This window comes from Symsagittifera roscoffensis, chromosome 2, assembly GCF_963678635.1.
Source record: "Symsagittifera roscoffensis chromosome 2, txSymRosc1.1, whole genome shotgun sequence".
Taxonomy (NCBI): domain Eukaryota; kingdom Metazoa; phylum Xenacoelomorpha; order Acoela; family Convolutidae; genus Symsagittifera; species Symsagittifera roscoffensis.
The window spans coordinates 53,303,602-53,328,206 of record NC_087063.1 but is presented as its reverse complement, the minus strand read 5'-3'; the positions used below and the strand labels follow the sequence as shown (position 1 = coordinate 53,328,206).

The 24,605-nt window shown below is 35.6% G+C and overlaps 1 protein-coding gene across 1 annotated transcript in view; it reads left to right on the top strand.

The window, feature by feature from the left end:
* The window catches only part of LOC134840235 (uncharacterized), a 28,703-nt gene extending 5,124 nt beyond the window's left edge, over positions 1 to 23,579 (top strand). The window contains exons 2-10 of the mRNA XM_063855972.1: positions 8,269 to 8,533; positions 8,997 to 9,415; positions 10,314 to 10,457; positions 12,487 to 12,807; positions 12,987 to 13,125; positions 13,201 to 13,305; positions 22,356 to 22,655; positions 22,780 to 23,211; positions 23,369 to 23,579. Of these exons, the coding sequence (XP_063712042.1) occupies positions 8,269 to 8,533; positions 8,997 to 9,415; positions 10,314 to 10,457; positions 12,487 to 12,807; positions 12,987 to 13,125; positions 13,201 to 13,305; positions 22,356 to 22,655; positions 22,780 to 23,211; positions 23,369 to 23,460 (2,217 nt within the window). The 3' untranslated portion in view covers positions 23,461 to 23,579. The remainder of the gene's footprint in view (positions 1 to 8,268; positions 8,534 to 8,996; positions 9,416 to 10,313; positions 10,458 to 12,486; positions 12,808 to 12,986; positions 13,126 to 13,200; positions 13,306 to 22,355; positions 22,656 to 22,779; positions 23,212 to 23,368) is intronic.
* Positions 23,580 to 24,605: the final 1,026 nt, after the last annotated feature.

The window sequence follows — 24,605 nt, the reverse complement described above, 5'->3', positions numbered from 1 at the left end:
TCAAGTATTTTCGGCTTTTTAACCGCTTTTTAAGTTTTGTTTCGATGCTAGATGAACAATTAAATTTTTGGTTTGTTTTCAAAGAAAAGTGAACCTGATTTCAGCCAATGATGCAGTGTTTGGTAAATTAATTTTCTGCGGCTTCTGATTCAATTTCGCTGGCTATAATAAGGCTAGTTACGCTTTCCGAGATAGCAAATGGGTAGAAAAAACGAGCTCGATTGTTAATTCATAAAAGTTGAATCTTTTTGTGTACTTGTTATCGGGAACTAGACTTTTTCCGCATAAGAAACGTTTCACAAATCTGTAGTAAATTGAACTTGCTCTTTTGCAAAACCTCAAAAACTATCAGGTCTTTTCTGACGTGTTTTCAGGTAAAGCCCGAGCCTTCAGATTAAACTATCTGAGGTTGAAATCCCGATCAGACCTTGTTTTTCTTCGATTTGTGGAAATTGAAAAGTTTTTTTTCTGACTATCGTTAATATACTTAGTTTTTGTCGGCGTACTTTCCACTTGTCTGAATATTTTAATTTACTTAGTTTTCGTCGCCATACTTTCCAAGCGTGTTTTTTTCAAAGCATTATTTGCTTCAATTTTGATTTTAAAAAGGTTGTGAGAACACTAGGAATTTCAAAAAAAACTCGGATAATTTTGTTTTTGGCTGAAGTGGCGTTTAGCCTGATAATCTTGTGACTAATTATTAGTCTGTAAGTTCCTTTCATGGTTTTTCGTGTTTGGTTTCACACAATTACACTTCAAAATTAAGCAGCTTAAAGTTATCATCAAAAGCCACAGAATAAGTGTGTTTACTAATAAAAGTCAAAGGCTGGAAGATTAATTTTCTGCGGCTTCTGATTCAATCTCGCTGGCTATAATAAGGCTAGTTACGCTTTCCGAAATAGCAAATGGGTAGAAAAAACGAGATCGATTGTTAATTTTTAAAAGTTGAATCTTTTTGTGTACTTGTTATCGGGAACTAGACTTTTTCCGCAGAAGAAACTTTTCACAAATCTGTAGTAAATTGAACTTGCTCTTTTGTGAAACCTCAAAAACTATCAGGTCTTTTCTAACTTTTCTAGCATTATTTTCTTCAATTTTGATTTTAAAAAGGTTGTGAGAAAACTAGGAATTTCAAAAAATCCTCGGAGAGTTTTGTTTTTGGCTGAAGTGGCGTGTAGCCTGATAATCTTGTGACTAATGATTAGTCTGTAAGTTCCTTTCATGGTTTTTCGTGTTTGGTTTCACACAATTACACTTCAAAATTAAGCAGCTCAAAGTTATCATCAAAAGCCACAGAATAAGTGTGTTTACTAATAAAAGTCAAAGGCTCAAGAGAATCAGCAATAAGTTATGTATAGTTCAGTAACATCCTCGGGGAGCCCGTAATGTTTTACCAAGGCGTTACTAGTGCTAGTTTTGCGGAGGGTAGAGTTTATTTTACCTAGCACATTTGTAATCACGCACGAACGCGCTCTGCCATGAGGCTCCGTGAAAGTCGATAATCTTTCCACGTGGCCAGATACAGCGCGGGGTGTAGTCATCCAGGTCTCACGTGTTGGTAACGTGCTCTGGTCGCGACCAATTTTTTCGGCGGCTAAGCGTCGGTTCCTACTCTTTCAGCAGGCGACACCAGAAGGAATCCATCTTCTCCTCCACCAATTTCCAAGTTCGAGGACAGCTTACTGGTTGGTTGGTCACTGAACACCGCTGAGGGTGTGTACATAAATGGCCTCTCAAGATTGAAATGGTTTGGCGTCAATGGAAGGTCGTCCGCAAGATCTTTGTTTACTTGTGTTAAAGGTCGTCCTTTCAAAAGACCTCAGTTATTGCGACGATTGTAATTGAGATCCCGAGAGACGCGCAGATCCACGTTTCAGCAGGAAAACTCATGTATTCATCGTGTTTGGTTTCCCACATTTACACTTCAATGATAAGCAGCTGAAGGATATGATAAAAAACCCTCTTGTTCTGCGACAATTGTTATGAGGAGATCCACAGAGAGGCACGTAGATCCACATTTCAGCAGGAAAACTCATGTCTTCGTCGGGTTTGGTTTCCCACATTTACACTTCAATGATAAGCAGCTAAAAGATATCATCAAAAGACCCTCTTTTTCTACGACGGTTGTTTTGAGGAGATCCACTGAGAGGCACGTAGATCCAAGGTTCAGCAAGAAAACTTGCTTAATTATCGTATTTGGTTTCCACAATTACACTTCAAGTTGAGTAGCTGAAAGTTATCAGCAAAAGAGAGGCAATAACGACGATTGTAACGAATAGATCCCGAGAGGCGCGCAGATCCAAGGTTCAGCAAGAAAACTCGTTCAATCAGCTGAACTAGTCTCTTAAACCCCACTAAAATACTGAGCAGAAGAAAGGTTCATTTTTCATATGTTGTTTTGATCCTGTAAATTGTTGGCTGTATAATTAAAGGATGACAGTGGCTCTGATTGCACATGCTTCGTTGCTCCGATGAAATATGTCGAGTTGTTCAAGAGTAGCCGTTATGGTTAGCCTCGGCGTGCTTTTAACCGGCGGATATCTGTAACACAACGTTGTGAGGGTTTCTACCGTTTTTGATTGCATTTCACGAGTCGTAAAGCATGTGAACAGGCAGATTTACTGCTTAGTCGCTCAAGAAGTTTTCGCATTGTGAAAATGTCAGATGTAGTCAATGTCGGATTTTTGTAGGGACAAGGAATTTCGTCTGGATCCTGAAATCGAATTGGGGCGAGAAGATCTTACATGAAGATGCTTAGCCTTTTTTCTTGGAATCCTCCGCAAAAGAAACATTGATGGCGAACTTGCTTCAATGCTTAGCGCAAGCCTATAATAACCTTCTTGTTAACGGTAATTACGAACATACTCGGTGTCCTTGAGGCATGCATTGATGATGAGCATATTCGGTTACAAGTCGCAAAACAGTTTTGGCGTGGAGAATAATGGGGTGCTTTGCAGCATCGGTGAGCGGGGAGAATATTGACGACGCCTCCTAGCCCTAAATAAATTTCACAAAGAACGGCCAGAATTCTAAAAGATTGTCGTTAATATCTAATTTTTTTCGTGCTTTCAATCGTTCTCACTGTCTCGGGGAAAGATTGTCTTTGAGACATCTCAAAAATAGGGATTTTGCTGAATCTCGATGATGCGTATCAGTAAAGCTTTTTTTAAAATTTTTTTACTGAAGGTAAACATTGCTGTTACCTTTAGTTTCTTAAGCCAATCAGAAAGTTTAAGAAGTCGACGAGCGGTCGTGAACGCTGTAATCGTGAGCGGACAAACGGTGCTTCACTAACGAATGCTTGAAGGACTCTGGTTCCGGTTTTAGGAGAAATTTTGGGTCTGAAGCTAGTGCCTACGATCTGAAAGAGAGATGCCTATCGAGGCATGATCAGCTGGTTTACTTTTTTCGGAGATGTATTCCTTTGAAAGTCATTTGAAGCGAAAGAGTTGCGTTGACTTTATTGCTGCAGAACTCTTTGCACTTTGGAGTATTTTTAAGCCAAGCTGGAACAGTAGTGCTGCTGTACAGTAAAGAACAGAGCTTGGTTCGAACCTTGTTTCATCTAAAACGAACTTACAGGTGCGTGATACGATTATAGCAGCTTATAAATCGATCTTCGAAATGCTCTCTTATTTTAGTGGTGATAACTTTAATTTGACCGATGGCAAAATTGGCCTCAATTTTTGAATCGCTTATTGTTCGAATTTAGATACAGGCCGCTATCACACTTTGGATTGCATAAGTAGAAACATGCAGCTGCAAATCTGCAGTGTTCGATGTAACATCTACGTACCGATGAAGTTCCATAAAGTCCCTGCTGACATTGTTTGCACCATTTTCCACAATATTGATCGTTCGAGTGATATTTCTTCTCATGAAATTCCAGATCTCCAAATAACTCGCTATTAGAGGGAGTGTGATATTGTTGCGTTGAAAATCGTTTTTGACTTGAGTTTTCCGAAACGTAGTTTCATCTTCAGTGTCCCAAACTAAGCTGAGTGTTCTTTGTGTCAAATAAATTCCAACGTCCAGTTTCAACTTAATTAAATTGAATCCATTTTTTTCAGTGCCGTGGTTATTTTCAAAGAAGACGCTCAAGCAATTTCAATGGACCTAAACGGATGGACAAATTCATCCGTATAAAAAATTCGGCTAATGAGCTGAGCTGTTTTGTAATTGCTTGCGGCGAAACACTTCGCATTGCAGTTTTGTTCAATGCAAATATTGCATTCGAAGGCAAACATTTGGAACCAAATTTCAACCTGGTATACTGATATTTCTGAATGCCCTTTTCAGTCGTCCACAAGAATTTCGATGTGATTTTTCAAATTCCAGTTAGCGTAAACATATCCTCGATATCGGCAGATACTGCGACTGGCTGTTCACGAAAAAGAAATGGCAGACCAAACATGTTGCTGCAAAGATCAGATTCAGTTTCCAACCACGATTTCAACGGGATATCTTGAATCTGTGAAGCAGCATTTGAGACTGGTCATTTTTTTTATAGATTTTTTGATTTTATGACCTGTTGGTGTGTTGAATACCAGATGCTAATTGGCTTAGATTTTATCAAAACAACTAGTTTTTCAGAACTGTTCTCAATTACCGGTGCATGAGATTTATTGTTTGAATCCAAAAGGCTTTGGTCTTTAGTTAATCGTCTTTTTGAGTCTAATTGAGCTTCGAGGTTGCGAAGTTATTTGGTAGCAACGCATTCTCCTTCCATAGTAAGCTAATATTAAACTTTGTTCCATCGTCGTAAATACTTTCTTCCATCTTTTTAAGTAACTTATCAATCTTTTTTTTGGATGTGAAGGAGAAAAACAATCAGCAGATTTTGCAGAGTATCTGAAAGGAGAGTCTATCTGGAACTAAAAGGACCAGTGGCGGTCCATCCAAGCAAATTCCTGGTTGCAAATGGGCTTCCAGCAGGACCCCTCTTTATGTCTTCGGGCAATGAACCATGAAGCATCAACACCAAGGAGAACACGGACATAATTATCATCAAGTTCTGGGTAATTGATGTGGCTGAGATGGTCGAGTTGAGAACAAATTTTGTACATATTTCGAATGTTGACGATGTCGAAGGGTTGTGTTTCCAACCGAATAAACTTTTGGTTACGTGGAAAGTTTTGACGTAGAGTTGATTGATCCAACACTCAGATTAATCAAGGTCAAATGATTTGTATCTGTCGAGAAAGCTCCTTAATTTTTCAGGTCGACTGATGGCTTGGGCTTTCTTTTCAATTTTCTGCTGTAGTTTTGTACATATAAGAGCAACTGCTGCTGTTGTCTAACAATTTATACTACTGAAAGGAAGTTTTGCCATTAATCAGGGTTGCTGGCTTGTCTGCAACTGAATTCTAATGACAGATATAGCGAATCTGGACTCATGCTATCATCGGCATTCGTCAATTTGAGATGATGTTTTGAAATTTTTTCCTGTGCAAACGTGATTGTTTCTGACCCCAGTTAAATTGCATACATTATTTTTGTTCAGCGGGCCATATGAAAAATGAAAAGGAATTTTATACTGAGGTGTTAGACTTTTCTGTTTTTCATTCACGCAAAATCAGGAACCACAATTAAAAATAGGCGAGGATAAATCAGGAACCACAATCAAAAATGCGAGAGGATCGAGTAATATATATCTTATTGAAGTCCTGTTATTCGTGATTCGAGTAACATGACAAAATTTTCCTCAAAGTTGTCCCAGTATTGCGAGCAGGATAAAATTTTTAAAATTAATAGTCGAGCGAATGATGCGAGCGAGCCGGCTAACAAATGCTTAATTTTGGTTAATTTAAGTTCTGAAACTGAGTTTTGCTTCAGTAAAGTTGTTTTAGGAGTTTGTTAGGGATTTCTCGAAATTGAAAAAATTATCAAACAATCCAAAAAAATTGATGCAACAAAGTTAATCGTTTTTTTTTTATTATTTTTTTTTCGTTTTCTATGTCATTTTTCTCAAATTTTGCCTTTTTTTAACTATGACTCACGGATATTCTTAATTTTTTTCTTTCTCTTTGTCATTTTTATCAACTTTTTGCTTTTTTTTACTATGACTCTCGGATATTCTTAAGTTCAAGCGTTTCGTTCAACTCGTTTTATCATATCACGCAGAAAAGAAACGGCACTAATATGAAGAAAAAAACTGAATATATATCTGTATATGTATCAAGCTAAAATTGTATATATATATATTAAGCAAGAAAAAAGCTTGACAGAACCAACTTTCAAGACGATATTTTTTCTTACGAACAAACGATGAATGCTAGAGACAACAAGCAAGCGAGAAAAAGCTAGATAGAACCAACTTTGAAGAGAAATATTTGCCCGTACAATAGAATGAGAAAAGGTAGAGACGTCTAGCGAGCGAGAAAGAAGCTGGACGGAACCAACTTTCAAGAGGAATGTTTGCTCCTTCGAACAAACGTAGAAAGCTAGAGACGACTAGTAAGCGGGAAAAAAGCTGCACGGAATCACATTTTAACAGTAATGTTTGCTCCTACAAACAAATGAGGAAAGCGTGAGTCGACTAGCAAGAGGTAAAAAGCTGGACGGAACCATTTTCCCAGAGGAATGTTTGCTCCTACGAACAATTGTGGATAGCTAGACGACTAGAAAGCAGGAAAAAAGCTGGACGGAGCCAACTTGTAGGAAGATAGTTTGATCTGATGAACAAATTAGAAAATTAAAAGGGCGCGATATTTGCCAAAAAACGTTAAGCTCTATTTTTTCAATGAATAGTTAAAAGTTGTTTATAAATCTGACATAAATTTTCTTGATCAATCGGATACACAAAGTGTTCGCAAGTTGCAAAACAAACAGAAACTTCTTTCACATGATTAATGGAATGATTATTCAGATGAAATCACTTGTTGAGATTTCGCGAAACTTTCGGTTAAAATTCTTTTAATGTGGTTTCGGTAGAAAAAGAGGATATTAGGATTAAAAGTGCTTTCTTAAATTGGACGAGAAAATGAAATATAATCCGCTAATTTTTTTTACCCCGCGTTTTTTTTCAGAGTATGAAGTTAAACAACAGATGTAGAAAATGTAGATGTACGGTTTTTTTTTACTGAATCACATTAGTAAAAATCTAAAACAAATTATAAGTGACATAGAGTTTATATTTGTTCTTTTTTCAGATGATGTCATCACTTTCAAGGTAAATTTCTAAAGCAACAAATTTTTATGGGCAGCTGTTTTATTGATCATAAATATAAGGAGGACTTGTTCAGTCTTAACTGTTAAGAGAAACTTAAATTAGTGTTTGAAGCGATTTGGCCTGATTAGTGGTCTTTTTTGGCAAAATCCTTGGAGAACTCAGCCTGAAAATGGCCAATTTCCTGAAAATAGCAATTTGCCTGGTTGAGTTGCCTGAAATGGCGAGTTGCCTAAAATGGCGAGTTGCCTGAAGATGGTGATTTGCCTGTTTGGGGGGCGAAACTGACTCAAAGATGCGAAGAGGTCGCCATGATAATGATGTGATGAACCATTACTCTTTAAGTTTCCTTTCCATGGGTTCTTGTTTTTGGTTTCCAACAATTACACTTCAAAGTTAAGCAGCTCAAAGTTACCATCAAAAGCCAACAAATCTGCTCGTTTACAAATAAGTCAAAGGAGCAAGAGAAATAGACATTAAAACGTTTATTAACATAGCCAAGTTAAGTAATCAACATAGACAAGTAAAGTCAGCTTTTTTGTCGCTCAATAAATAATTGTGAATGCTTGCTTAACGGCGTTGGTTATGTCCATTGACAGGTTTTCCTCTTATGGAACATCATCCGAGACAATTATGTGAACTTTTTGCAGTTGAATTTGAAGATAATTCCTTCGACTTTATCTTTTGTCTGCTATCTTACAAGGCCATGTTTCTGATGTATCGAAGTGTTGCGAAGCTCCGCCTGGTTGTTTTTCCTCTTTGTTGATCCTTTTTGTCTTAAAGTGGGATTGTTTTTATCAAAAAATTATTTCAATCCAAAAAGGTAATTGAAATTCAAAGAATTTAAGTGCTATGTATTTGCGGTATAACTCAGTAGTTGAAATTTTTGAGTCATTTTTTTTTGTTGACACTTTTCCATTATTATGTTGGCTATTTTCAATTTTTCTTTTGAATAATTTCATCATTTTACTATGCCTTGAAAACTTCCAAGTGAGCTTGGCGTAAATTACCAATTTCATAAAAACGAAGTTCGAACTGATAAAAGTTTTCTTCGACAGAAAATTATCATGACAGTTGCTGGTAATTTTGATACAATTTAGGGTGATCATGATGCAGACGGAGACCAGCTTCCTGCGTCTCCCAATTTAAGAAATTCAATGAGCAGCTACGACAGAAATAGATCACATGAGTTGTACAGGCGAGGAGCCTCTCACCAACACGAGCACTTTGAGGTCCAGTTGGGAGATGCTATGAATGTCGTGTATTCTCAATCGTCTATGTCTAGAAACTTCTCAGTCACTGAGACAACCGAACATCTGAGAACAGTTTCTGTTTCGAATGCTTCAGCTCTTAATAATGATCAGAGTAAGCAGGTTTTCTAAGACTCGATGAACATATGCACTCTCTTATATAGGTCGTGATATTTCTTTAATCAGGAGAAATTCTTGAAAGTTTGTTCGCGCGCAAATTTGATTTTTCGGGGTTTGACTTTTGATTTTTTTTCGTTGAGTTCATTTCCTTTGTTAAAAGGAAGCATGCTCCACTACTGAACGTGACTGACTTTTACTTTCAAAAGAGGATTTTAGTTTTCATATTTTTCTGCGGAACAAGAACTTTACCTATTCAGTTTTCTCAAATTGATTTATGTTTATCAAAAAAGTGCGTTGAATTGTTCTTGAAGTTAAAAGAGCTTTAAGGCCAGGTATTTTTTTGCTTTTTTTGTTTCCTTTCCTTTGCGTTCTTTTACTCTTTTCCAACTGTATGTTGGTTATGTTTATTACTAAAATTCAAAAATACAGATGGTCAGAAAATTTTTTTGTCACTTCAGGTGAAGAAAGACAAGACGCACCTTCTGGTTCCAATGCTCCAGTGACATCATCTAACGAAGCCAGAGACTCCCAGCATCAATATCACGGGTACAGCGAAGACAGATACACTACATCGACATCTCCCGACGCCGACCAGCAGCGAGGTGAAATATTTGAATCCATTCGACAGAACACACCTCCAGCCGAAAGATCAGCCGAGTTTGGAGACGCCGAGTTAACAACAAGTGATCACGAGGAGTTTGACGTACAGTCTAATAATGTGAATGACATCAGTTCAATTCAAAATAGTTTTGAGAGACCGGCGTCAGTTGTTATTTCAAGGTCAAATGGAGATTCGGCGGTGTTTGCTTGTAGTAGTAGCGGATCTGAGACTGCTGCGAATGGAGAACGACATGGAAATAGGAGTTCTGTCGTAGAGGTTCGTTTGTTTATACATTGAGTGTAGTGGCCTATTACGAAGTCACTCTTTTCCAACCCAAGTATAAGTTCTCCCTTAATTGGTGGTACTTATCACTTATTCAGCAATAGCCTTATACTTGGATTGCTTTTGCTGCATAGCATGATATCTTTGTATAATTTTTTTATAAGTTGGGTGTTTATAGTTTTTTTTATAAGTTCGAGGCCGGAATCGAAGCCCCAACCTCGAGAGAGAATCTTCGCCATGCTCGGTTGACAATCGTGAAACACTCGCCATTTTACGATTGTCAACCGACCATGGTGAAGGTTCACAAAATTACGGGTTCGATTCCGGTACATCACATTTTTGCTTAGTTCTACATTGTTTGGACCCTTTTCTCGCTTGTGTTTCGTCTGTGTAAAAAATATATCATTAACTCCGCGCGAGCACGATAATGCATCAAGATTTTTTCGGCTGATTGCGTCGAGCTAATAAACAGGCATTGTTTGGAGAACTGCCGTTGTGCTCTTGATTAAAAACCTCAGGCAACTCATGTTCTCTTGACTGGTAAATGAACACTCAAGCTGCAAGTGCGGACGTATCATGGTTGGCCCCCAACCCTCCGCCTCCAGATTGAGCCAGAGAGGCAGTAGGACTATTTATACGAGAGGGGAAAGACCAATATACAAACTAATCTAGGAAACCATCTGTCATGTCACTAAATTTTTGAGTCGTTTGAGCATTATTTCTGACAGCAATGTTTCCTCTCCCAAAAGTGTTTAGTACGAACCAAGCTGGGCCTCGAATCAATGTTTCAGCTGAGAGTTGGAAAGTAAGGCCCTTTTTCCTGTGATATCTCTCTTTCACTGCCGATTGACTTTCTTGAACTGGTTGATTGACTTTCTTGAACTGGTTCCAGGGTCCAACTGAACCTAATGTGAGTGAGCATGGAGCACTGGGGGTCAGTCTGCAGCAGCAGCAGAGAGTAGATTTGCTCTCCACTTGGGAAGGCACATCCAATGCAGAGTGGGATCTGCAGAACTTCTCCCGAACATTCTACATGGTGAGTTCGCTGTGTAAGATCAAGTAAAACAATCTCCAACAAAGCTAACAAATCTTTGACATATTGTATTTGACATCTTGCTCGGAAGTGTAGTGTCCACTGAGAAATGATACCGAAATAACTTTTTAGAGGTAAAGTTCTAGAACAAGTTTCGATTACATATTTAAGCGTTTCTGCGGGAATACCGTGATTACACATGCGCAGCGTAGTGTCATAATACGAAATCACTTTTTTTGAAAGTCAAGACGCAAATATTGGTGCTACTTTTGGTGGCACCATTATTTTCACAAAACTGGTTAAAAGATTGATGGAAAGACCGTCTAGTACCCTGCGTGCCGTAGATTTTGCTATTTTTTTAAACGAATCACACGGCGTTCGAAACTTGCAGTTGGGGGGATTTTTGATGCATTTTTTGAATTTTGTTTTTCATTTTCTCAAAAACTACCACATAGAATCTGAAGTCATCAAAGACTTCAAACAAGAGAAAATATTTTGTAGTCTTGCCTGTAGAGGCTGCTACACTTTGTTTTTTGTAGAAAATAATTATGGCCTTAGAAAATGCCCAAGTTTTGAACTTTTGATCGTGTCTTAGCATTTTTTTTCCACGAAATCTACCGTGCCGAAAAAAATCTGTAATAGTCAAACGTTCAATCGTAAGAAACGGTGTTAGGAATCCTCATTGGATAATTGAGTTAAAGTAATGTTTTTTGTAAACTTTCGATTTTTCTCTATAAATATTTTGCCAAAACTGAGATTAAAGATTCAATCGTAAGAAAAGTTAACAGCATTTCTGTCTGCATAAGCAGTTACTTACTAACTTTTTGTAGACAATTAGTTTTGCCATGTTTTCAAAAACCCTGTGATTTGCTCGGAAACTACCGTGCCAATTGTACAAATAAGAGTTCAATGCAAAGAGCAGGTTGTAGGTATATCCCCTGCAGATGATGGTTCTACCAATTCTGGCATGAAATCTGCTATGGATCTGGTAAACTTCCAATAAGTGACATATTGACCCATTTTTTGGACATAGCTCAATTTCTCCAAAATGCTAAGTTTGAAGTTAAAAAATCAATCGAACGGAGATGTTTTACTGATTTCCCTCGCTAAAAGATTTTCTCAGTACTTTCGATAAATCTTCAGCCAAGAAATTTTTGACGTTTTGAAAATTACGCATGACATTTCGATCAGGTCATTTAAATTTATCAAATAGTTACCTCTAGCTGTGGCTGGACCCCTAGTCTATTTTTCACTGTAATAACATCATATCTTGATTGTATTTTTGGTGGCTTTTGTTTGAAAATTGAAGTGACCATGGCGCTGATGCTAGGACGTGTGGTTCCTAATCTGGAGTTCAAGGTTTCGATACCGGAACCTAGCAGAGTTTTTTCTCATAGCTTTTTTTTAGTGTTTGACCTAATAAGAGCTATTTTTTCTCGCTTTTTGCTTGTGTTTGCGAAGCGAAGTGCTCGCCTCTGTTTATTCTTGTTAAAGAGTCGATGAACGTAGTTCAGACTCTTATATAGGTCGTGATGTTTTGTTCTCAGGAAAAGTCTTAAAATGCTCTGATAACAAAAGAAGTGCTTTCATGCATATAAATGCACAAATGAATACCCTTTCGTACTTTTTGAGTTCAATTCAAGTTCATGTGCTAGAAAGTACGCAAACTGCAAAAACGTGATCGATTTCCACTTGAATTTTCTACTGGAATTTCATTTTAAGATTTCCCAGCGGTTAAAAACTTTTCCAAACAACCCAGTTTTCTCAAATTGGTTTAACTTTATCAATAAAAGGCTAACTATAAATTGCTCTTGAAGTTCAAAGAGTTTAAAGTGCATATTTTTTTTGTTTCAAATTTGAAAGTCGAAGTTTTCAAAAAAAAAAAGTAAATTGTTTTTGTTTTATGTGTTCATTGATTTTTTCCAACTGTCTGTTGCTATGTTTTAAAGGATATGTTTTTGAAATTACTCATTGCGTAATATGAACGCGTGCATCCATTTAAATTTTGCTCAGCGCGATTTGTTTTGAGCAGCAAGCCGAAAAAGACGACAAATTGCTACATCGGGATCGTCCTTTCAACTACTGTAAGAGCTCCAGACGAGCTCGTAGACACCAACCAGGAATGTCAAATGGGTCCGATCCGAACCATGCCGGTCTAAACGGACATCTCCAAGACTTCGAAATATCAGTCTCGGCTGCCGAAGAATCCGAGTCACAGGCTAGCAGCTCAACTCAAACTGATCACGAAGTTGATGACTCGTGTGTGTTGTACGACTTGGCATTAGTTGAGTTTAATTTACAGAACCAGATGAACTGTTCGGCTTGCGGACCAACTGCAGTTACTCATGTACTGGTGCGTTGATTAAGTGGTGAATCTTGTTTTTTAAGCCATTAAAATTCTTAGACATTTTAAATTCGATGCGTACTGGGAAACATCAAATTTTGACTAATTTATGAGCATTACTAGGCTTCTTATTATTTCAGAATTGATTTCAGAATTTAACTTATTGGGCTTTCTGTTTAATGTTTCAGAAAATTATGGGCTATAATGTGCAATATTACTATGCTGCTCGTAGAATAAATTGTCGCCAACGCGATAACCTTGCTCCTCTGCCGGAGTATTTGATATCCCGGAGTGTCGCCGGTTCAAATCACGAAGATTTGATACGAGGTACTTAATGATGATGGAAGTTTTTGGATTGATACCTAAAAATTGTGATGCATAATTATTTGTTATTTTTTTCAGGTATCGAGAATATTACACGCGGCGATGTTTCGGGTAGATTCTTCTCCTTTTATCCGGAGCGAGATGTCTGTCTGCGGCACTGGCTTCTCTATTGGATGCGAAAAGGTAGGTCATGAACAAATCAAGCGGTTACCGTTTTTCCAATGACTTTGTTAATGGGCAAATCAAGCCATTAAACTATTAGCTTCATTGTTGTGATAAACTTATTCAATAGTTTCAGATAACTGAAAATGGATTTGGACAAGAACCAGTCCCCATTGAAAGAAATGCTTAACTTGAGATTCCTTGTTACTGGTAGAAAGGAAGATACGCCCTATATCAAAAGACCCTTCATTATGCTGAGACCGTCAAATGAAGAATCTGAATCAACTATCATCCAGACAACCGTAACGATCATCTCAAAACAAATGGAAAGACTTAAAATTGAAGTTATTTAAACGATCCGTACAGAAATGAACGAGTCAATAAAGCGTTTAGTTGATGAAGCAATGGTGGACTTCAGAAGTAAATTACATTCTGTGGTGGAAGAAAAATTTACAGATCAAGCGAACATTTCAAAGCTACAATTTCTATCGGAAGCTGCATGGTCGGCGAGATAATGTAAGAATAACCGGCTTAAGTGAGGAAATTGTGCAATCTGAAAATCGCAAATAATATGAACAGGAACATAACGCTGACTAAGGTGATTGACTGAGCAAAACAAATTGATGCGACTATTGATGAAAAAGATTTATCTATTGCGCATTGACTCACAGGGCGCGGCACCAAGAGTAGGCCAATAATTGTCCAGTTTGCGAAAAGGACTGCGAAAATCAGTTTAATATGAAAGAAAAAATTATTGAGAGAAAATCAACAGCTGAGTTATGTGTGAGTGTTATGTGCGAGCATTTCTAAGTAGTCTTGAGTCGCCTATTGGTATATTATGTTTAACAGAATTTTGGTTAAATGAAAATGACGATCTCTATATATAGAATCGAAGGTTTTCACACCGTTATCACGAATGTTTGTGTAACAAGAGGTGGTGGAACTATGATACAACTTGATGAAAAAATTAATTTAATTGATTAACTTGATAGAGGTTTGCCAGAATCCACCTCAATGCTTGTTGAAATTGGTGGAAAGGAATTGATAATTGCGATAAGTTGATGTTCCGCCACGTTTCAATAAAATTCAGTTTGTCGATGAGCTTGAGAAAAAATTAGGAAATCTTTCTCGATTTAATTTACCAATCAACTATGATACAACTTGACGAAAAAATAAAGTTAATTCAATAACTTGATAGTGGTTTGCCAGAATCTAACTCAAAACTTGATGAAATTGGTGAAGGAATTGATAATTGCGATAAGTTGATGTTCCGCCACGTTTCAATAAAATTCAGTTTGTCGATGAGCTTGATAAAGAATTAGGAAATCTTTCTCGATTTAATTTACCAATCAACTATGATACAACTTGACGAAAAATAAATTTAATTCAATAACTTGATAGTGGTTTGCCAGAATCCAACTCAAAACTTGTTGAAATTGGTGGAAATGAATTGATAATTGCGATAAGCTGATGTTCGACCACGCTTCAATAAAATTCAATTTGTCGATGAGCTTGATAAAGAATTAGGAAATCTTTCTCGATTTAATTTACCAATAATCTTAGCTGCAGATTTCAATATCGAAACTTTTAGTAATGTGAGTAACAATTTACAGCAATCTTCCCTTGATTCATTGACAGCCAATGGCTTTGAACTATTGAATAAGTCTGTAACTCGAATTAGTGATTCCTCAGCAACATGTTTAGATCATTTTAATTTTCCGAAATTTGGAATATCCTAACATTGAATTAATGAAAGTGGAATTCTTTTACGACCACTATCCAGTAATCTTAAAGTTTTGTTTTCAGTGAAAAATCATTCATCGGGTTATTGTTACCCTGATTTGTCTTTTGTAACAACAGCAAATCAAATGAATGAATTCCCGCGTGTTCCAAAACAAAACTTGGAGTTTTCCAACCTAATGAATGATGCAAACCTTAACACTGCCTAGTCTACCATAAATTTAATCTACGCCTCCAGAAATCTCTCAATGTGTTTGCTCCCATATGAGAAAGATCCTTGGTTTCATAAAAGCTTGAAAAATTCAATCTTGAAAAGAAATCAATTTTACAAATTATTGAAATCAGAAAAGGGAAATATCGGCAAAAACAATAAACTCCTTAATGAACGTCGGGAAGTAGAAAAAAATATCAGACAGGCCAAAAAACGTGTTATTACCGTAAGTTTAGTAATTTTATTGGAGACTCGAGACAAGTGTATAAGATTTCAAATGAAAAAATGTACAAGTCCTAAAACCACAAAAGTCAAATTACTCGAATTAGATGAAAGAAGTATGTCTGACTTTCCATCAATAGCTAACGCTTTTAATGAGTTTTTTTCAACTGTTGGCACCAAATTGGCTCAGAAATGAAATCATGTGGAAGTTAATCCTATGTATCAAATTGATATAGCAAGTCAATCAACGTATCTATTTACCTGCTCTTTTTTTGAGGTAATCAATGTTATAACTAGCTTAAAATCCAAACGAATTTATGTGATTGATGAAAATAGTAATATTTTTCTCTTTAAAAGTTGTTGTGATAGCACCTTAATTAACATACTTGACAAATATTTCGTTTGCTGCTGGAATTTTTCCAGAAGACCTTAAATTAGCAAAAGTTCTACCACTTTTTAAAGCTGATAGCAGAATCAAAGTAAGCAATTAACGCCCAATATCACTGTTGAGTAGCTACAGTAAGGTAATTGAAAAGATTTTGCACTCTCCGTTGTACAATCACCTTGAAAAAATTGAAATTTGTATCATCTTCAATTTGGTTATCGAGAGAAGTTTGCAAAAATCGATGCATTAGCAGAAGTAACGGAACGAATAAGATTATGAGTCGATAAAAACAAAAAAGGTATTTTCTTCATTGATTTAAAAAAGGCTTTTGATACACTTGATCGCTCAATTCTGTTGAGGAAACTCGAGTGCTATGGAGTATGTAGAAATTGTTTCAGATGGTTGGAAATTTATTTGTCTAACAGATCTCAATGTGTAAATGTGAATAACTGTTTCTCTGATTGGCTATCAATCACTACAGGTGTACCTCAAGGCTCTGTTTCAGGTCCTCTTCTGCTTTATACAAATGATATGCATCATGCAGTTTCAAATTCAAATGTGTTTCGTTTTGCCGAAGATACAAATATTTCGTGCGATACCTCAAATTTCGAGAACTTTCAATTTGAGTTGACAATTATTTCATCCTGGCTTTGACTAAATAACTTTAAACTCAGATAAAATTACCTTAATAAGTTTTGAAAAAAATAGAAGTGCTTCTAATCTTTGTGTCAATATTCTTGATATTTTTTTAAAACTTGAATCCTGCTGTCCGTGTAGATGCTAACTTGAATTTTTTTACTCATTCAGATAGAAAAATCGAAATTAGGGAGGCATTGCGGTATAATTTCAAGAATGAGATACTATGTACCAACTGCGATCTTGCTCAAACACTATCAGTAGAATATAAAGCCAATAAATATTTATGGCTTGCTCGTATATGGTGGCACGAGTTTTGCTTTTTTGAATCACATTTTAATGATCCTGCGAGAAATGGCAGAAAGGAAGATAGGCCCTTTATCAAAAGACCCTTCATTATGCTGAGCTCGTCAAATGAAGAATCTGAATCAACTATCATCCAGACAACCGTAACGATCATCTCAAAACAAATGGAAAGACTTAAAATTGAAGTTATTTAAACGATCCGTACAGAAATGAACGAGTCAATAAAGCGTTTAGTTGATGAAGCAATGGTGGACTTCAGAAGTAAATTCCATTCTGTGGTGGAAGAAAAATTTACAGATCAAGCGAACATTTCAAAGCTACAAATTCTATCGGAAGGTTCATGGTCGGTGAGATAATGTAAGAATAACCAGCTTAAGTGAGGAAATTGTGCAATCTGAAAATCGCAAATAATATGAACAGGAACATAACGCTGACTAAGGTGATTGACTGAGCAAGACAAATTGATGCGACTATTGATGAAAAAGATTTATCTTTTGCGCATTGACTCCCAGGGCGCGGCACCAAGAGTAGGCCAATAATTGACCAGTTTGCGAAAAGGACTGCGAAAATCAGTTTAATATGAAAAAAAAATTATTGAGAGAAAATCAACAGCTGAGTTATGTGTGAGTGTTATGTGCGAGCATTTCTAAGTAGTCTTGAGTCGCCTATTGGTATAATATGTTTAACAGAATTTTGGTTAAATGAAAATGACGATCTCTATATATAGAATCGAAGGTTTTCATACCGTTATCACGAATATTTGTGTAACAAGAGGTGGTGGAACTATGATACAACTTGATGAAAAAATAAATTTAATTGAATAAATTGATAGTGGTTTGCCAGAATCCATCTCAATACTTGTTGAAATTGGTGGAAATGAATTGATAATTGCGATAAGCTGATGTTCCACCACGTTTCAATAAAATTCAGTTTGTCGATGAGCTTGATAAAGAATTAGGAAATCTTTCTCGATTTAATTAACCAATCAATTATGATACAACTTGACGAAAAAATAAATTTAATTCAATAACTTGATAGTGGTTTGCCAGAATCCATCTCAAAACTTGTTGAAATTGGTGGAAATGAATTGATAATTGCGATAAGTTGATGTTCCACCACGTTTCAATGAAATTCAGTTTGTCGATGAGCTTGATAAAGAATTAGGAAATATTTCTAGATTTAATTTACCAATCAATTATGATACAACTTGACGAAAAAATAATTTAATTCAACAACTGGATTGTGGTTTGCCAGAATCCATCTCAAAACTTGTTGAAATTGGTGGGAATGAATTGATAATTGCGATAAGTTGATGTTCCACCACGTTTCAATAAAATTCAGTTTGTCGATGAGCTTGATAAAGAATTAGGAAATCTTTTTCGATTTAATTTACCAATCAATTATGATACAACTTGACGAAAAAATAATTTTAATTCAATAACTTGATAGTGGTTTGCCAGAATCCATCTCAAAACTTGTTGAAACTGGTGGAAATGAATTGATAATTGCGATAAGTTGATGTTCCGCCACGTTTCAATAAAATTCAGTTTGTCGATGAGCTTGATAAAGAATTAGGAAATCTTTTTCGATTTAATTTACCAATCAATTATGATACAACTTGACGAAAAAATAATTTAATTCAACAACTTGATAGTGGTGTGCCAGAATCCATCTTAAAACTTGTTGAAATTGGTGGGAATGAATTGATAATTGCGATAAGTTGATGTTCCACCACGTTTCAATAAAATTCAGTTTGTCGATGAGCTTGATAAAGAATTAGGAAATCTTTTTCGATTTAATTTACCAATCAATTATGATACAACTTGACGAAAAAATAATTTTAATTCAATAACTTGATAGTGGTTTGCGAGAATCCATCTCAAAACTTGTTGAAACTGGTGGAAATGAATTGATAATTGCGATAAGTTGATGTTCTACCACGTTTCAATAAAATTCAGTTTGTCGATGAGCTTGATAAAGAATTAGGAAATCTTTCTCGATTTGTTTTACCAATCAATTATGATACAACTTGACGAAAAAATAAATTTAATTCAATATCTTAATAGTGGTTTGCCAGAATTCATCTCAAAACTTGTTGAAATTGGTGGAAATGAATTGATAATTGCGATAAGCTGATGTTCGACCACGCTTCAGTAAAATTCAGTTTGTCGATGAGCTTGATAAAGAATTAGGAATTCTTTCTCGATTTAATTTACCAATAATCTTAGCTGGAGATTTCAATATCGAAACTTTAAGTAATGTGAGTAACAATTTACAGCAATCTTCCCTTGATTCAATGACAGCCAATGGCTTTGATTTATTGAATAAGTATGCAACTCGAATTAGTGATTCCTCAGAAACATGTTTAGATCATTTTAATTTTCCGAAATTTCGAATATCTATCATTGAATTAATGAAAATTGAATGCTTTTACGACCACTATCCAGTTACCTTAAAGTTTTGTTTTCAGTGAAAAATTATTCATCGGGTTATTGTTAACCAGATTTGTCTTTTTAACAACAGAAAATCAAATGAATGACTTCCCGCGTGTTCCAAAACAAGTTTTCCAACCTAATCAATGATGAAAACATTAAAACTGCCCACCATAAATTTAATCTATGCCATCAGAACTCTTTAAATGTGTTTGCTCCCATATGGGAAAGATCCTTGGTTTCATAAAAGCTTGAAAAATTCAATCTTGAAAAGAAATCAATTTTACAAATAAGTGAAATCAGAAAAGGGAAATATCGGCAAAAACAATAAACTCCTGAACGAAGGTCGGAAAGTAGAAAACAAATATCAGACAGGCCAAAAAACGTGTTATTACCGTAAGTTTTGTAATTTTATTGGAGAATCGAGACAAGTGTATAAGATTTTAAATGAAAAAAGGTATAAGTCCTAAAACCACAAAAGTCAAATTACTCGAATTAGATGAAAGAAGTTTGTCTGACTTTCCATCAATAGCTAACGCTCAATTGGCTATTTTTCAACTGTTGGCTTCAAATTGGCTAAGAAATGAAATCATGTGGAAGTTAATCCAGTGTATCAAATTGATATAGCAAGTCAATCAACGTATCTATTCAACTGCTCGTTTTTTGAGGTAATCAATGTTATAACTAGCTTAAAATCCAAACGATTTTATTGGATTGATGAAAATAGTAATATTTTTCTCTTCAAAAGTTGTTGTGATAGCACCTTAATTAACATACTTGACAAATCTTTCGTTTGCTGCTGGAATTTTTCCAGAAGACCTCAAAATAGCAAAAGTTCTACCACTTTTTAAAGCTAATAGGAGAATCAAAGTAAGCAATTAACGCCCAATATCACTGTTGAGTAGCTACAGTATGGTAATTGAAAAGATTTTGCACTCTTCGTTGTACAATCATCTTGAAAAAATTGAAATTTTGTATCATCTTCAATTTGGTTTTCGAGAGAAGTTTGCAAAAGTCGATGCATTAGCAGAAGTAACGGAACCAATAAGATTATGAGTCGATTAAAACAAAAATTGTATTTTTTTCGTTGATTTAAAAAAGGCTTTTGATACGCTTGATCGCTCAATTCTGTTGAGGAAACTCGAGTGCTATGGAGTACGTAGAAATTGTTTCAGATGGTTGGAAATTTATTTGTCTAACAGATCTCAATGTGTAAATGTGAATAACTGTTTCTCTGATTGGCTATCAATCACTACAGGTGTACCTCAAGGCTCTGTTTCAGGTCCTCTTCTGCTTTATACAAATGATATGCGTCATGCAGTTTCAAATTCAAATGTGTTTCGTTTTGCCGAAGATACAAATATTTCGTGCGATACCTCAAATTTCGAGAACTTTCAATTTGAGTTGACAATTATTTCATCCTGGCTTTGACTAAATAACTTTAAACTCAGATAAAATTGTCTGAATAAGTTTTGAAAAAAAATAGAATTGCTTCTAATCTTAGTGTCAATATTCTTGATATTTTTTTTAAAACTTGAAACCTCTTTTAGGTATCCTGGTGTCCGTGTAGATGCTAACTTGAATTTTTTTTACTCATTCGGATAGAAAATCGAAATTAGGGAGGCATTGCATTATGATTTCAAAAATGAGATACTATATACCAACTGCGATCTTGTTCAAATACTATCAGTAGAATATAAAGCCAATAATTAATTATGGTTTGCTCGTATATAGTGGCACGAGTTTTGCTTTTTTGAATCACATTTTAATGCTCCGGCGAAAATTGTTCGCATGATTTGTTTCAAAAGAAATATGATTCAATTACACAATCTTTTATTGAGAACATATACTAACAGTGCATGAATTATTTGTGTAGGTTTCTGAATTCCCTGTTTTCTATAAAACTTTTTGTATATAAAACATGAATTTCAAAGTATACACCTTGAACCTCCGTTCTGTTAAAATAAAATTCGATTTTTTTTCTTCAATTAACAGAGGAACCAAACTACTGAACATAATGATTGAAAATGATTTGTTGCCGGAGAATATTGGAAAAATGCCAGTAAGTGAAGATAATGTTTTCGTTCATAAATTCAAAAAAATTGTATACTCGAAAATAACAAATTGGTACAGCATATATTTCAGTAGTTAATCTTCAAATTCAGTAGTGTTTTAAAATTTTTTAACCAGTATTTATATGCTAACTGATGATCACTCTAGGGTTGCGATTGTACCCTAAAAAATTGAACTTTCAAATCCTTGTAGTTTTGTGATATCGCATTTTCGCAAACTTTCCGAATCTTCCAAAAAAACTCTTTTCTTATCGCATAATACCCGAATGTCATTAAAATAAAAGAGCTCGTCTAACCGCAATTTTTACCTTTTATTTTTAATTCTTTCCATTTTTAATTGTAATTTGTATTTTCAAAACTAAAGTGGAAACTTTCAAAACCTTCGGTTTTTTCTCCTTGTTTATCCATTAATTATTGAGGTTATTCAGACATCGTATAATATTATCGATAACAGCCTGACATGAGTGTATGCTACCGAGTTGTGTTAAATCAACATTAAGATTTAAAAGAAATGCTACGCTTTAAAAAATGATTTTTTTTCAGGAAAAAGTCTTAAAATATTGATGCACTTAATGATAATGCAGATATAATGCAACTTTTGAGTTCGATTGAAATTAGTCTGCTAAAAGTGACGTAAATATTCTCTGCAAATACGAACGTGGAGATGGCGTGAACGATTTCTAGTTTCGAAAGTGGATTTTAAGTAGATTTCCCAGTGGATTAAAAACTTCATCTATTGATCCAGTTTTCTCAAGTTGGGTTCGTATTATCAAAAAAGCGCCAATCATAAATTGTTCTAGAAGCTTAGAGCTAAAAGGGCATATATTTTTTTCTTTGAAATTCGATAGTTGAGATTTTTTCAAGAAAGTCAGTTTTTTCTTATGTTAACTTCCGTTCATTACTCTTTTCCGATCTTTGATTGGCTATGTTCAGGGAGTACAAGTTGAAGAGAAAAAATAGAATATTTAGTTTTTGTTTGCAAAAATTTTGGCGTGCCTAAAGATACCCTTGCAAGTAGCGTTTTCAGGTTTCTCTTTCCATTCAAATTTTAAATGTTTCTTTTTTAGGTTGTGTGCCCGTGTTAACACTTAATTACCAAAAACGTCACCCAGAAGCAAGTGACAAAAATCCCATTAGCGACAGCTGGCACTACCAGACAGTAGTTGGAGTTGAGGGGTCCAAGGTGCACCTGTCAAATCCAGAAGAAACTGTCCACGTTGCTAATCTGGGATACTATCTCTGCAGTGATTCTAAGCTCTTAGTAAGGTGGCAGGACGCATGGTCACGGTATGACGAGGATTCAAATCTCAAGGTACTGGCACAACATCCGAATCAGGATCCGAGGTGGACTGACTACAATGTATTAGGTTGGTCTTTAACAATGTCAAAATAGTGCGTACGAACCGTTTTTATGAACCGTTTTTGAACTGATACAATAACATATAATATAGATGTTAGTACAGCTGATTGACAAGACATTCTTCGTTTTAGGTCAGGTTTGCTCGCTGCTGAGAATGAAAAAACGAATAGACTCCTTCGCCAAAATGACTTCGCATTCCTCTAACCAACAATCGCCAAACCAGAATAACAGCGACATAAACCGTTACAATAATAATCCTATGCCGGCTAATCATCTTTCGACCAATGGTACCGTGATGGCCAATCAGAGACGACGTCACGTAAGGTCAGCTGGGGACGACGATGACAACGAGGAAGATGATCAGAGGGTGTTTCAAGCTAACGGGTTTGATGACTCACCACTGGCTAGACAGAATAGTCAAGGAATGGGAAATGGATTTGGTGGCGGAGGTGATAGTGTAAGCTCAAGTGGAGGAGGAGCAAGCTCTGAACAGATGGAAGTGCTCAGATGGCAATCTTCTTTGTTGAGCTCACACATAACAATTCCGGCTATTGTTAAAGCCGGTTAGCTTCCGATAATAGACTTGATCATACAAGCTGATCTCCGAACAAAAACTTCTCAATAATAGTATAAATTGTTTATGCCCTTTATGCCCAATTTGAGTTGAATCTAAGCATTCAGTAAGTGAGACAGAACATTGAATGGTGTTGTTGCTTATAGGGATCATCATGTTCTGCAGAAAAACTACAGGGTCAGTGTTTCAACAGTTAACGGAATGTGAGGAGCTGAAAGTCTCAGATAATCCTAGCTGATAACTTAGCTACTACGTTGCAAGTACGCAAGTGATAGTTATTGTTCAATTGTGACTCTATTTTTTATTCGAAATTGTTGATTATATAGTTTAACTTCGCAAATTTATTTTTCTATAGAATCATACTACCATTAATTAGCGATGATCTTTTTAGTGCGATTTTAGTCCTAATCAGTGATGTGAATTTCACTTATTTAGGTTGTCTGAAGTTCTTCTAATTCAACTGTTGAACGAGAGGTAATTTTCTTTCCGTTAAAAATACTCGAAATTGCAAAAACACGAATAAATTTTATTGGAATTTTAACGGAAAACAAATTTGTTTTGATCCAAATTTGTCTGTCGAATTATCTTATTCTAAAGATTCAATCAAAAAATATTCTCGAATTTCAAAGAATTTTAATGGGCATTTCAATGTGTCAATGAACGCAGTGAAGACACTTAGGTAATGTTTTTCGGTTATTGGATCTTATGCGCTTATGTTACTTTTTTATGCTCACTTCTTTCGACTTATATTCGATCTTTTCCAGTTGGACTTTTTTCGTATTAACTTTCTATTTCGATTTTTAAAATAGATTTTTGAAACTAGTTTAACAAATCACATGAATAATTTGATAGCTTGGTCATTTGATAGTTTCATCATTTGATAGCTTGAATAATTCAAATTTCTTACCTTTTTCGTACACTTGATGTCGAAGTAACCACTGCACTTCGGACGGCTAGTGGCCTTGGTTAGAATCCGACCAGGTCCCTTGTTTTTTAAACTAGAAATTTTCAGTTTCGAACAAGTCATCGGCCGATCGATTTTCTGCTTACGTTTTGCCGGCGGCTTAGTTGCCACATCACCGACCTTTCTTGTGCAATAAGAAGTTTTCATTCATATAGAAAACGTTTTTGTAATTTGTAAAATTATCAGCTCTGAAGCATCATAATTTTTTCGTATTGAAAGCTTTCTTCGGCTGAAATTGTTTCGGCCGATGTTTTATTTGCTCTTTATTTTTTTTGCGCCTTTTAAAAGAATTCACTCGGTTTTGATCATTTTCCAAAGGGAAAATAAACGCTCAACAATTTTCATGAAATTTTTTTTGTTCAGTTCAACGGACGTTTACCCAAAAATTGTCGGAGTAAATGTCGCTCGAATGATGTTCT